This window comes from Eulemur rufifrons, chromosome 26, assembly GCF_041146395.1.
Source record: "Eulemur rufifrons isolate Redbay chromosome 26, OSU_ERuf_1, whole genome shotgun sequence".
Lineage (NCBI taxonomy): Eukaryota > Metazoa > Chordata > Mammalia > Primates > Lemuridae > Eulemur > Eulemur rufifrons.
The window spans coordinates 2,829,235-2,841,701 of record NC_091008.1 but is presented as its reverse complement, the minus strand read 5'-3'; the positions used below and the strand labels follow the sequence as shown (position 1 = coordinate 2,841,701).

The window sequence follows — 12,467 nt, the reverse complement described above, 5'->3', positions numbered from 1 at the left end:
CAAATAACTTCCTTAAATTGAGTTCCTTGAGGGGTAGTGTCTGCTGTTTGTTTTCAATGTGTCACTTTTTAGCGTGTAGTTTTTAGTCATTTTGTTTTCAATGTGTCATTTTTTAGCATGTAGTTTTTAGTCATTTTGTTTTCAATGTGTCATTTTTTAGCATGTAGTTTTTAGTCATTTTGTTTTCAGTGTGTCATTTTTTAGCATGTAGTTTTTAGTCATTTTGTTTTCAATGTGTCATTTTTTAACATGTAGTTTTTAGTCATTTTGTTTTCAGTGTGTCATTTTGAGGGGTGGGTGGGATTGGGCTGTTGAACACGGAACCACAAAGACTTTATTTTAGAATCCGGAGTTTGGATTTTTGCCTAACTTTTCCCCCAACAATCATATTATTTCAGGTGGCACCACCCCGGCTCAGTGGGAGGATATCACAGGAACTACGCCGTTGACATTTGTCAATGAATGTGTTTCCTTTACCACCAACGTGTCAGCCAGGTAGGTACGCTTCTGTCTCGCAGAGAAGCCCACTGTGATATTGTCCTCCTCCCCCTCCCAAAACCTGTCTTTTGTTTTATCTTGTTTCTTTATTCTTCGACAGCTATTTCTGTTTGATTTTAAACATAGTACGCATTTACTTGCATATTTTAAACTGGCCATGTCAGAAAATCTAATAGTGACAGATCCATGACAAAGGACTACCGGTTAGAGTAAAATCTAAGAAAGCGAGTGACTGTCTGCTTCGGCTGTGTGATTCTGACTCGGGCTGTAGCCGCCACGGCTGATTTTTCCAGTCCCAAAGGTCTCAGGAGTGATAATTTCCTGTTGTCCACAAAAGAGCCTGAACTACTTTTCCAACAGAATAATAATGAAAACACAAAGCCCACCGTGGATTGCCTAAATGGCTTAGAGGTTTCAATGGCGCTTATACATCCTAACACATTACATATTTCCCATTTATGTATCACACGTTTTCAAAAAGGGAAAGCGATCTAGTTTTACTTCCTATGCATACATTAACTCAATTTATTAATTAGTTCCTGTTTTTATGGTCTTGCATTGATTACTAAGCACCCTCACATTTCTTTAATTTGATCTCACAACTTTGTGACTTACATAGGGCAAGAGGCGTTATGTCCATTTTACAGACGAGAAAACTCAAGTTGAGCGTGATTAAAACTTAAATTCCTATGTGGGGGGTAAGGGGGGAAGAAAAGATAAAAATGCATGAATAGTTAAATATAACTCCACAGCAGTAGGTGGGCTTGATGGCACAACTGTGTAGTTCCAGCCACCCAGAGGGCTCAACTACTGAGTCTACACGTCTGTGCATCAGTGTGTTCTAACTCCACAGCAGTAGGTGGGCTTGATGGCACAACTGTGTAGTTCCAGCCACCCAGAGGGCTCAACTACTGAGTCTACACGTCTGTGCATCAGTGTGTTCTGCCAGTTATGTATCTACACTCTAACGCCAGAAGATAACACGTCCTGAATGAGAGGTGTAGACCAGAGGTACTAAAAGAATTCAGTGCAGGGTGCTCACGTTGGGATAAAGAGGATGTCCAGGAAGAGGTGACTCTCGGGACCTACGCTGGAACCCAATAGAAAGATACAAGTGGAAAATAGAATACCATGAGCAATGAAGCAAAGATCGATTCCAGAAGGTTCCATGGAGGCTAGCAACAATGATCCATGTAATCCGTCACTCAGAAATACTACTGGAATGTTGGTTGGCAACACCGTTTATAGACGGCCCTGTAGGGTAGATCAAGAAATGAGGAGTCACCATAAATATACATAATTTTTATTTGTCGATTAAAAGATTATTTAAAAACCTCCCAGAACTACACGGAAATGAAAATAATACCAGAAATAAAAGTAGTTGCAGTAAAAAAAAAAAAAAAAAAAATTTCAGCAATTTTGTAGGAAAATATAAAGGAACAGTAACTCATGCCTATAGCCCCAGCTTCGGAGGCTGAGGAGGGAGGATCACTTGAGACCAGAAGTTCGAGACTCTGTCTCTGCAAAAAATATTAAATAAATAAATAAAACCAATTAAAATACCAAAAATAAAAGGAGTTATGTTATGTAGTAATAATTTAACTCTCAGACAATTAAAGAAACGGCAAATAGAGTTCGATCAGCAGAAAGAGGAAAGTAATCTTGGGTGCCTGACACGAGCCAGGAACCACGCTGAATCTTAAAAACATCGCGCTTATGGAACTACGTCAGACACAAAAGGACGAATACGGCATTATTCTGCTTACATGAGGTGCCTGGAATCGGCAGATTCATAGAGACAGAAGGGAGATTGGAAGCTGCCAGGGGCCGGAGTGGGGAGGAAAATGAGGGGTTATTGTTTAATGGGTACAGAGTCTCTGGAAGGACGAAACGTTCTGGAAATTGATGGTGGTGATGGTTCCTCAATACTGTGAATGTATTTCATGCGACTGAATCGTACACTTGAAAATGGTTAAAATGCTATGTAGGTTTTAGCACCATAAGAGAAAAAGAAGAGAGATGGATCAGGAACTTGAAAGAAAGAGACGCTGAAAGGCGGCAGAAATCGCAGGAATGTCTAAAAACTATGGAAAAGGAACAAGAGGAAGGAGAGTGGTCACTGGGGAGAGGTTCCAAAGCAGGGGCATGGGGAAGACACCCTCGGAAGTGTGTAAAAAGCAAATGGAAGAAGTGTCCACGTGGTGGCCGACACTTTCCCCACGTGGCTCTCTTTCCTGGAGCCTGTGGTGACGGGCGGAGCTCGAGCTGTGTCCTACAGGTCTAGCAACGTTCCTGTACCTCATAAAATGACATCGAAGCAAACCCTTGCCAAGCCTTGTCCCAGACGAAGCTGCGGCTGGTAATCACGATGTCACGGAGCCAACGATGTCTTCTGGGAATTACATTCAGCAACATTTAGGAGTTCTGGAGCAGATTTTTTAAGTGGTTGGGTTGATCCAACCTTCGTGATTGGGGAGTCCCTTGGAAAAGGGCGAGGACATGGGGGACAGTTGGGTAGATTTCAGGAAATGGCACGAGGAAGAGGAGGGCTGGAGGAAAACAGAAACTCATGCAGTGAGATCCTGGATTTCGATCTAAAGGATTCGAAAACACGGACTATACATTTCAGGAAACCGAATGCTCAGGAGAGTTTCCAAAGAAGAAACTTACAACTACAACAGTTAATAGTTGCTCTTGAGAACCTGTCATATCTTTCTCTCTTCCTCTCACTCGCTTCCGCCTCCCCATCCGTCCTGTCCCTGTCTTGCTGTCCCTCTCCTTTGACTTTCTTGACGATCTCCCGTTGTCACGTCCTTCTCTTTCCAAGAAACGTTTGGTGACCAGTTTGCTCACTCTGAAGGCACTGGTGTTTTTTTCCAGTGGTTTGCTTTAAAGCTTAGGTAACTGGCCTTATCTCTTTTTATAGGTTCTGGCTGATAGATTGTCGACAGATCCAAGAATCCGTTACCTTTGCCTCACAAGTGTACAGAGAAATTATCTGTGTCCCTTATATGGCCAAATTTGTAGTGTTTGCCAAATCGCACGACCCCATCGAAGCCAGGTTGAGATGTTTCTGTATGACTGATGACAAAGTGGACAAGACCCTTGAACAGCAAGAAAACTTTGCCGAGGTGGCCAGAAGCAGGGATGTGGAGGTATTGTATAAAAAAAAAAAAAATTCATACCATTTTGTTATACTTTTATTAATAGATTATATTTCAAATAGAATTTAATAAGTAGAATCATAAAAAATGAAAGAGCAGTCCACATCATGATCAGTTAGAAGGTCAAGGTCCAAAATCTGCCACGTTAAGTCCATTTGGACCTATCCTACAAGGATGATCTCAGCATATGGGAGGAGATAAAAAGATTCCTTTAAATATTATTTGGGGAAAAATTATAAGTTATTGATAAAAATTCAAATATGTAAGTGACTATAGCATTTTAGGTGTTTTTTGCTTTCCTCGCTCGTTGTTCTTATTTTTTAATAGTGACAAAAACAGTCTAGGAAATACATCCTTTTGCATAAATGTTCAAGGAGGATTCTAGCGCTTTTCTGTATTACTTTTTCTTATTTCAGAATTTTCCATCCGTGTATGTGTTTGGTTATGAAAGTCTGGTAACCTGACTCATTGTTACGTCAAAAGTTACCCAATCAGAAATTTAAATTTAGGATTTAGGCCGGGCACAGTGGCTCATGCCTGTAATCCTAGCACTCTGGGAGGCCGAGGCAGGAGGATCGCTTGAGGCCAGGATTTCAAGACCAGCCTAAGCAAGAGTGAGACACAGTCTCTACTAAAAAAAAAAAAAAAAATTAGCAAGGTGACTAAAAATAGGAAAAAAAAAATTAGCCAGGTGTGATGGTGTGCATGTATAAGCCCAGCTGCTCAGGAGGCTGAGGCAGGAGGATCACTTAAGCCTGAGAGTTTGAGGTTGCTGTGAGCTAGGCTGATGCCACGGCACTCTAGCTGGGGCAACAGAGCGAGACTCTGTCTCAAAAATAAATAAATAAATAAAGTCAGGATTTAAATATATATTGGTTTTCTGGGGTAATGTGATCCAGTTTTAGAAACGAGAACATTAAATGTCACCGTGCATCGAATATTCCCATTACTAGTAAGAAGATGGAGTGCTCCTCTATGCTTTGCCAGAGATAAGACAAAATGTTAAATGGCAATTTTAAGACTGTTTTATGTATATTTTTTTAAGTTCCAAGTGGTACCACCATTTCTTCTTTGTGTAGATGGCGGGTTATAATTGCAGCTACTTTATTCTGTGTTATTTTTTCTCTATTTTCACCCAGGTCTTAGAAGGAAAACCCATCTATGTTGATTGTTTTGGCAACCTGGTACCATTGACCAAGAGTGGTCAACATCATATATTCAGTTTTTTTGCCTTCAAAGAAAACAGGCTTCCTCTCTTTGTCAAGGTAATTTATACATGGAATTTTTAAATGCATTTTACTCAAGATAAAGGAAGGATTTAATTTCCTTTAGTAGTAGAGAATACTTCCTTTTCAATTTCTAGGGATTTTTTTTCACCATATCTTGCAAAGTTTTACAGTCCTGGAAAACCAACCATTTCTATTTTTGAAGTTCAGAGTCAGCCTTAATTTTTACTTACAGACTATGTTTAAGAATGAGACCAGGCCAAATATTAAACAGTTTGTTAAGTAGAAACACTAGCTACTCTTCCAAATTTGAAGGAAAGTCGATTTTACTATTATTACTTTTAAATATTTGTGCTTAGATTTTAAAAAATATATGTGACTTTCACAAGTGTGGATATCAAAAGAGTTCTAAACACCTTTTTGTAATAAAATCCCTCAAACGACCCAGCATCTCACTTAAGCTATTAAAAAATTATCCCAGGTAGAGCTATAGACTTGGTATATTTTCATAAATTCATTCAACAAACGTTATGGAGACACTTCAATGCACCAGCTGTTTGTTGTCTCTATTTAGGATCATTACTCCAAGTTAGGGATTTGCAGTGATGTGTCAAGTTTCATTCTAGATTCCAATTCTAAAGCGGACCACAAATGAAGGGATGAAAGATGCATGAAATAAAAGGGAAATAATAATTTTACTCTGCTCTATTTTCCAGCCACTCTTCTTATTTCCTGTTTTTAAAAATTCATTTCACTAATTTCGAGTTCCTAATGCTCAGTCCTTTCAAGGTATAGACTGGTCTCCATCAGTTTTTTCTAGCTCTGCTCCAACAACCAATTTCCAGACTGTTCATCAGTAGTGACTCCTTTTATTATTTTAATCGCCCATTATTTTTCCAACCATGTGTCTGCAAACCGTTTTTATTAAGTTTTCTCGAGATCTCTACTGAGGATTATGCCACTTCTGGTTCCATTGTTTTGCCTGATTGAAGATAGGTTTTTAGAGAGTCCCACATTAAACAGTAGCTGCTCAGGGGTAATGTATCCATTGAACACAGGCAACTTTATAATTAAGCTAATATTTGGTGTAGTTGATGTATGGAAATCATGCTACAAACCACCCGATACAAAAATGGGCAAAGCATTTAGATATTTCTCCAAAGAAGATATGAAAGTCACCAACAAGCACATGTAAAGATGGTCAACAGCTTAGGGAAATGCAAATCAAAACCTTAAGGGGACACCACTTCATTCCCCTTAGGATGGCTATTATTAAAAAAAAACAGAAAATAAACAAATGTTGGCAAGGATGTGGACAAAATGGAACCCTTCTGGTGGGATACAAAATAGTGCTGCCAGTGTGGAAAACGGTGTGGTATTCCCTCAAAACCCTAGTTAAATATAGAATTAGTATGTCATCCAGCAATTTCAAGAATTAGAAGCAGGTACTCAAACAATTGCCAGTGTTCTTACCAGCATTAGCAACAGTAGCCAAAATGGAAATAACTGAAATGTCCATTGGCAGATGAATGGATAAACAAAATGTGGTATATACATCCAACGGAATATTATTCAGCCTTAAAAAGGAATGAAATTCTGATGCATGTACAATATGGTAAATGAAATAAGCCAGACACGAAAGGGTAAATATTATATGACTCCGTTTGGACGAGGTGCCTAGAATAGATAAATGCAGAGAGAGAGAAAGTAGAATAGAGTTTATCAGGGGCTGGGAAAAGAGGGGAATGGGAAATTACTGTTTAATGGGTGCAGTTTCTGTTTGGGGCAATGCAAAGTTATGGATAGTGGTGACGATTACACAACCTTGCAAATGTGCTTAAAGCCACTGAATTGTATACTTTGAAATGGTAAAAATGGGAAATTTTATGGTATGCATATTTTACCACAATTATTTCAAAAGCCGAATAAGTTCTGGAGATCTAATGTACCACATGGAGACGATAGTTAATAATCATGTATTATACACTTGAAATTTGCTGAGACCTTAACGGTTCTTACCACAAATACTGGAGGGAGGGAATTATGTGAGGTGGTGGTTCATTAGTTTGATTGTGGTGATCATTTCACAATATATACCTATATCAAATCATCCCATCGTGTACCTTAAATATATGCAATTTTTATTTGTCACTCATACTTCAGTAAAGCTAAAGAAAAAAAAAGCTGGATGATTTTTAGAAAGTCACTCTAAATGGTAACAAGGAAGGAGAAAAAGGAAGCCCTCTGAATTCTTACGTAGGAGGAATAAATGAATTTATTTTCTTTTTTCGAGTGTCATCTAATTAAATAGTACATTTCAAATATGGGTGAAGCATATTTTTATTCGTTTTTGTTCAAGGTACGTGATACAACTCAGGAACCATGCGGACGACTATCATTTATGAAGGAGCCAAAATCCACGAGAGGCCTCGTGCATCAAGCTATTTGCAACTTAAACATCACCCTGCCGATTTATACAAAGGTATTGTGAAATCTGCTGTAGTGCAATTCACGCAGTGTAGGGATGGATTTTTAAATCTTTTAAAATGAATAAAGACAAAGTCACTGAATGCAAGCACATACAACAATGACTTTTGATTCCCTGTTAAATTTATGATTTTCCATTTAAGTAAAGAAAAAAAAGTAGTTCCACCTTATTTTGCATTAGATGCATTTTGTTGGGAAAAAAATCCGCTAATACGTATTAGATGTGGGAGAGAGAAAATCAAGTTTAAGATTTAACTTTTTGAGCTTATGTTTAAAAATAATTGGCTTTGTCTTCATTTTTGTTTTTATGTGCTCTTCTGAGACCGTAATAGTGCATTTGGCTCCACCAAAATATTAGAGTCCATTAGCTCCTGCTTACTACCAATTCACAGGTGGATTAGGTATTACTAAATTCAGAACCACTTCATGATGTTTTATGTTTTTGATAAATAATTACCTGTTCGTCTTATAACATTATTATTTTAGGTATATAAAAATTAATTTTTCAACTATTTTAACACGATTCATGTAAAAAATATTTCCCTGTTACAAGTAGAGTTAAAACATTGTTGAAAAAGAAAAATTCATTAATTCTTGACCCAATGTCCACCCACAGGCATTACTTTCTTTTCAAACTTCTCCCCATTATGTGATTCCCTGAATGCTCGGATGAAATCAAAGACAACTGAATGAATTAAATGTTGTGGATAACTTCTTTATCATTATGTGAAAGGGTTTTGTTTTGTTTTCTGTTGTTTTTTAACCGACATCCCTTTTGAATAGGAAATGCTCACACGGCAGTCTATAGGTAGCCGTAGCAAATTGTCCGTGTGTATGTTACAGGTTGGGGAGAGGGCAGAGCTGTAGCTGCTGAAACCTGGAGGAGAAACGGATATATTTAAAATCCTAAAGCTTGACTCCCCAAAACAAAACATTCCCTATACTTCTTTTTCCCCAGTTGTCGAATAGTAGATTTGCTTAATTATTCTTATAAACAGGGATCAGTCCCAGAGTGAAAAGCTTATGGCATCCAGTTTGACACTGTATCAATAAATTCTGACTAAATGACATGGAATATTATCTGTGTATAAATATACGTATTATTCCAAGAATTAGAATACAGCAATGGGTGCATCAACCGAATGAGTTTAATCTAATTGTACCCCGACAGTGCAGAATGGATTTTGAGGTTTGTAATGCTGTTCAGCAGTGAGTGACGGGGGGGCAGAATGAGTTTTGTCTGGTTTCAATAAGCTTTCAGTGTGCTATAAAAAAACAGCCTTTTGATTTCTAAGTCAAGACATATCAGACACAGCTATTAATGTTGTGACGGTCCAGGATAAATTTCTATTTAGTAATTCAAAGCAAAAAGCAAAAAAAAAAATGCCAAACGTCATACATTTAAGATATACTTCAGAATTTAGTAGATCTTTATTATAATAAAGGTTCCAAGTATCGTCTGGGTATGGAAAGTAATGTTACCATGGGCTCATTTGTAGCGTTAAACATTTTCAACCAATATCTGTAATGACTAGAATATCGTCATCACCATTTCTATAGACAAATGTCAGCAAATCCACTAAATGTCAAACTTTGAGACTGCTGGTGGTGACCTGGCATCTGAAATTAGTATGTTTATAATTTTGGTTCTTTTGTCTCTGGAAGGTACATACTTTTGTGTTAAAATCAATACTCGTTAAATTTTCTGTCTTCTGTAACATGTTAGTAAGAAAAAATAAGAGTGTATTGACTGTATGCTTGGCTGTTGAAGCTTGTTGGCAGAATATTTACACCTTTTTCTTCTTCTAAATACTTTCTACCCTTCCTTCTCTCTCTTTTTTTTCCCATCTTGCATGGCATCTTGGGGCGGCAAGGAATCAGAGTCAGATCAAGAACAGGAGGAAGAGGTAATTTTATGACAGTGTCACTTGCTAATGGCTGTGTCATTGCTGTATCACTCCCAATAGCACATAGTTGATCCATGTTCTCAGAAGGGGTAGGCAGCTGTCTTAGTAAATTAAGGGGCACAATTTTACTTAACCTCTCTGACCATCTGTTTTCTCATCTTATGGCCTGACTTCAGAGAATAAAGTTGCCCCGTAAATTGTTGCCATCTACTAACTGCTGAAGGCTAACCCATTATCTCACCAGTTCTCAAAGGTTGGCCTAAGGACGCCCGCAGGTCAAAACTTTTTTTGCAACAGTACTAAGACGTTCTTTGCTTTTTCGACTCCCACATCCTCACAAGCTGCAGATGGGTTTTCCAGGGGCTGTATTACATGTGATGACGTTACCACTTTGACAGTCAGTGAAATGTATGCTTGCGTATTCTTGGGTTCTAGCATTTTCTCAGCTTTAGTTTGTCAAACAGATATTTATACACATCAACCGGAGTTCTTTGGGCTTCTCGGTAATTTTGGAGGGGAGTTTAAAGGCGTCCTAAGACCAAAGAGGTGGAAAATCACGGAGACCAAAAAACTTTAGTTCATCCATTAAACTATCATAACATTATAATGCAGAACTATACGAATAATGGGCATTGCTTATAAGGTCGGTCTTTACCAAGAGCTCCACACACCTCAACACTGATCTCACAACCGCCTTAGGTGGTATGTATGTACCGTTACATCACAGAAGAAGAAAACAAGTCTTAGCGAGGTTCCCTTGAATAAATAGCCATTTGAATTGCACCTGCTTCAATATTTAAAGCAAATATGTATTTCCCTTATAAAGATCTGAAAATGCCCACGTATTATAATATCAGTGAAAAAAAGTCATTAGAAAACTTTTTATATTTGCCTAATTAATATGTCAGTTACTATTTCTAAGGTAGACAAATGCAATTGTTACTAGTTATATGTCAATGTTTTCAGATATACTAGTTTTTTTTAAATGTTATCCTGATGCATTTGAAATATAAAAACATACAGAAAAATATAATAAATACCTTTGCCCCCCCCCCAGATTAAAATGTAAGGCCTTATCAGTTCAGAGAATTCCCCCAAATTCACTTTTTTTCCTGATACCTTTGCAATAGAGCGGAGCGAAAGGGTGATTATAAACTCGCTGTCCCAGCACAGACAGCTGTGGGCACAAACAACTGACGACAAGACCAAAGTCATTTTTCCCCTCAACTACACAGTCACTTTCTGTCTCTCCTACGCAATTTCCTTCCTGTCTTCAGTGACCCTGTCACCACAGCTGTTAGACATGACACCCTTCACACCTGCTTGGAAGAGCAATAAAACAATGCAACCAGCTTTGCCGTGCTCACGAATGAATTGTTTTCTATCAGATGATGGTTTTTCTACTAAATAGTTTCAGGGACTATTCCTGGCCATCCAGCCAGTTTCTATTCTTCTCAGGATTTGGAACGTTGGCTTGTTATTAACGATAATGAAACGACGCCTGTGGAACGTATCACCCTGGCATGCTGTTTGTCATTCTGTCCTTTTTCTCCACTAAATTGACACCTCCTGTTTAATACTGACCTCACCCTTTCCTGACCTGCTGCTCCCTCAGACGTGTGTATTTCTAACCTCCAACACAGCCTGGGTCGTATCTTCCCAGGAATAACATGTTCGAAAGGATTTTCTACCTACAGCGTCTAGAAAAGAGATATTTTTGTTGAAAGTTAGGCTAAGAATCATGGAGACTCTCAGGAAAAACTGCAGCAAAGTAGTGTGACCTTCCTCTAGTTTGTGGGATCACCCCACGTGTATAACTGTGAATAGCAGCTTATTGTGCCCGTCGGGGTCTGTGAGCCAAGATGCTATTTGTAACCATTCAATGTATGTATGTTTTCTTTCAGATCGATATGACATCAGAAAAAAGTAAGATTTCAAATAAAATTGAGTTTGTTTGAAAGCTGGCTACAATTTTTTTTTTTTAAAAAAAAGCATGAATTAAAATGAAAGCTAGTTGCCATTACTAACCACTGTAATAATTATATTTTTGTATTTATCTGTATTAATCATTAATATATATTTATACAAGCAGCTTGGCCAGTTCAATTACAAATCTATCTAATTTGCGAGCTAATTAGCAGTAAAATGCAACGATTATTCATCTAAGCATTCACTTTCTTTTGACATCCTTGTTAACCCTGATATTGCTGTTATGCTTGTTTAGAAAACCACCCTACCGTTTTGTCCATTTGTTAGCATAACATTGTCATCTCATTATATTTTAAGCACTGACACGACAGTATCACTTTTTATACAAAGCAACAGTGACTTCTGTAGAGAGCTCGTTATTTTTGTAGGATACACCTGCAAAAGTGATACTGTCTCCTAGTTCTTAGCTGGAGCTAACTCCCCACCACACCCCCGACCCCCATCCCTCCCTTGCACTCCTTACTGTGGTGAAGTGTAACTAACATCTTTAGGGCTGAGGTCTAACGGACTTTTTTGAAAATTTTCAAAAAAAATTTAGCAGCCAAAAATGCCATATGTAAAACTTCCTGGATGAAATTACTAATCACAACAGTGCGTTATCATAGGACTGATTTTAAATAATGAGGCAAGTCCCAAACCTGATCTAGTACAGAGAGAACTGTTTTTTACAGACCTTCAAAGAGCCATCTTAGAACTCCTTTCAGGTTTGTAATAGTCGATCAGCATTTTAGTTCCTTGGCCTATTTCTGGTGACTCTCTGGTTTATTGTGTGGACACTCAAGTTGAATTTTGGTAAAGGTTTCTTGGTTTTTGTGGCCCAGGTGCTCTTAGAGAAAAAAATTCTCATTTTTAAGGTTTATTGGTTTTAAGTTTCATTTCGATTTATTGTATTTCAGAGTAATATTCCCGATAGGAGAGAACTTAGAGCCATGTTTCATGTGGTCATCTGGCCCTATACAATGACTGGAGGGCTTTATTTTAAGCCCTAGCACAGTGTAACTTACTACCAAGTTACTGAACTAGCTTAAATTGAGACCTACCCTCATGTTAAATCATTATTCAGGACTGGAACGTTTGAGATTCTGGAACGTTTTCATTGGCTTATGTGACTTAACAAATAGGTATTGATATAACTTATTTTAATACATGTTATATGTGTATATTCACATATAATGTCACCTCAACAAACACAGATT

General features: G+C 37.9%; 1 protein-coding gene across 50 annotated transcripts in view; it reads left to right on the top strand.

The window, feature by feature from the left end:
* ANK2 (ankyrin 2) overlaps window positions 1-12,467 on the top strand; it is a 386,902-nt gene that overhangs the window by 343,477 nt on the left and 30,958 nt on the right. For 45 of the 50 annotated variants that reach the window (XM_069459132.1, XM_069459141.1, XM_069459140.1 and 42 more), the window contains 6 exons: window positions 399-495; window positions 3,425-3,653; window positions 4,802-4,927; window positions 7,248-7,370; window positions 9,250-9,282; window positions 11,187-11,208. In XM_069459132.1, the coding sequence (XP_069315233.1) occupies window positions 399-495; window positions 3,425-3,653; window positions 4,802-4,927; window positions 7,248-7,370; window positions 9,250-9,282; window positions 11,187-11,208 (630 nt within the window). The remainder of the gene's footprint in view (window positions 1-398; window positions 496-3,424; window positions 3,654-4,801; window positions 4,928-7,247; window positions 7,371-9,249; window positions 9,283-11,186; window positions 11,209-12,467) is intronic. The other 5 variants (XM_069459144.1, XM_069459125.1, XM_069459134.1 and 2 more) reach the window with 1 other exon arrangement.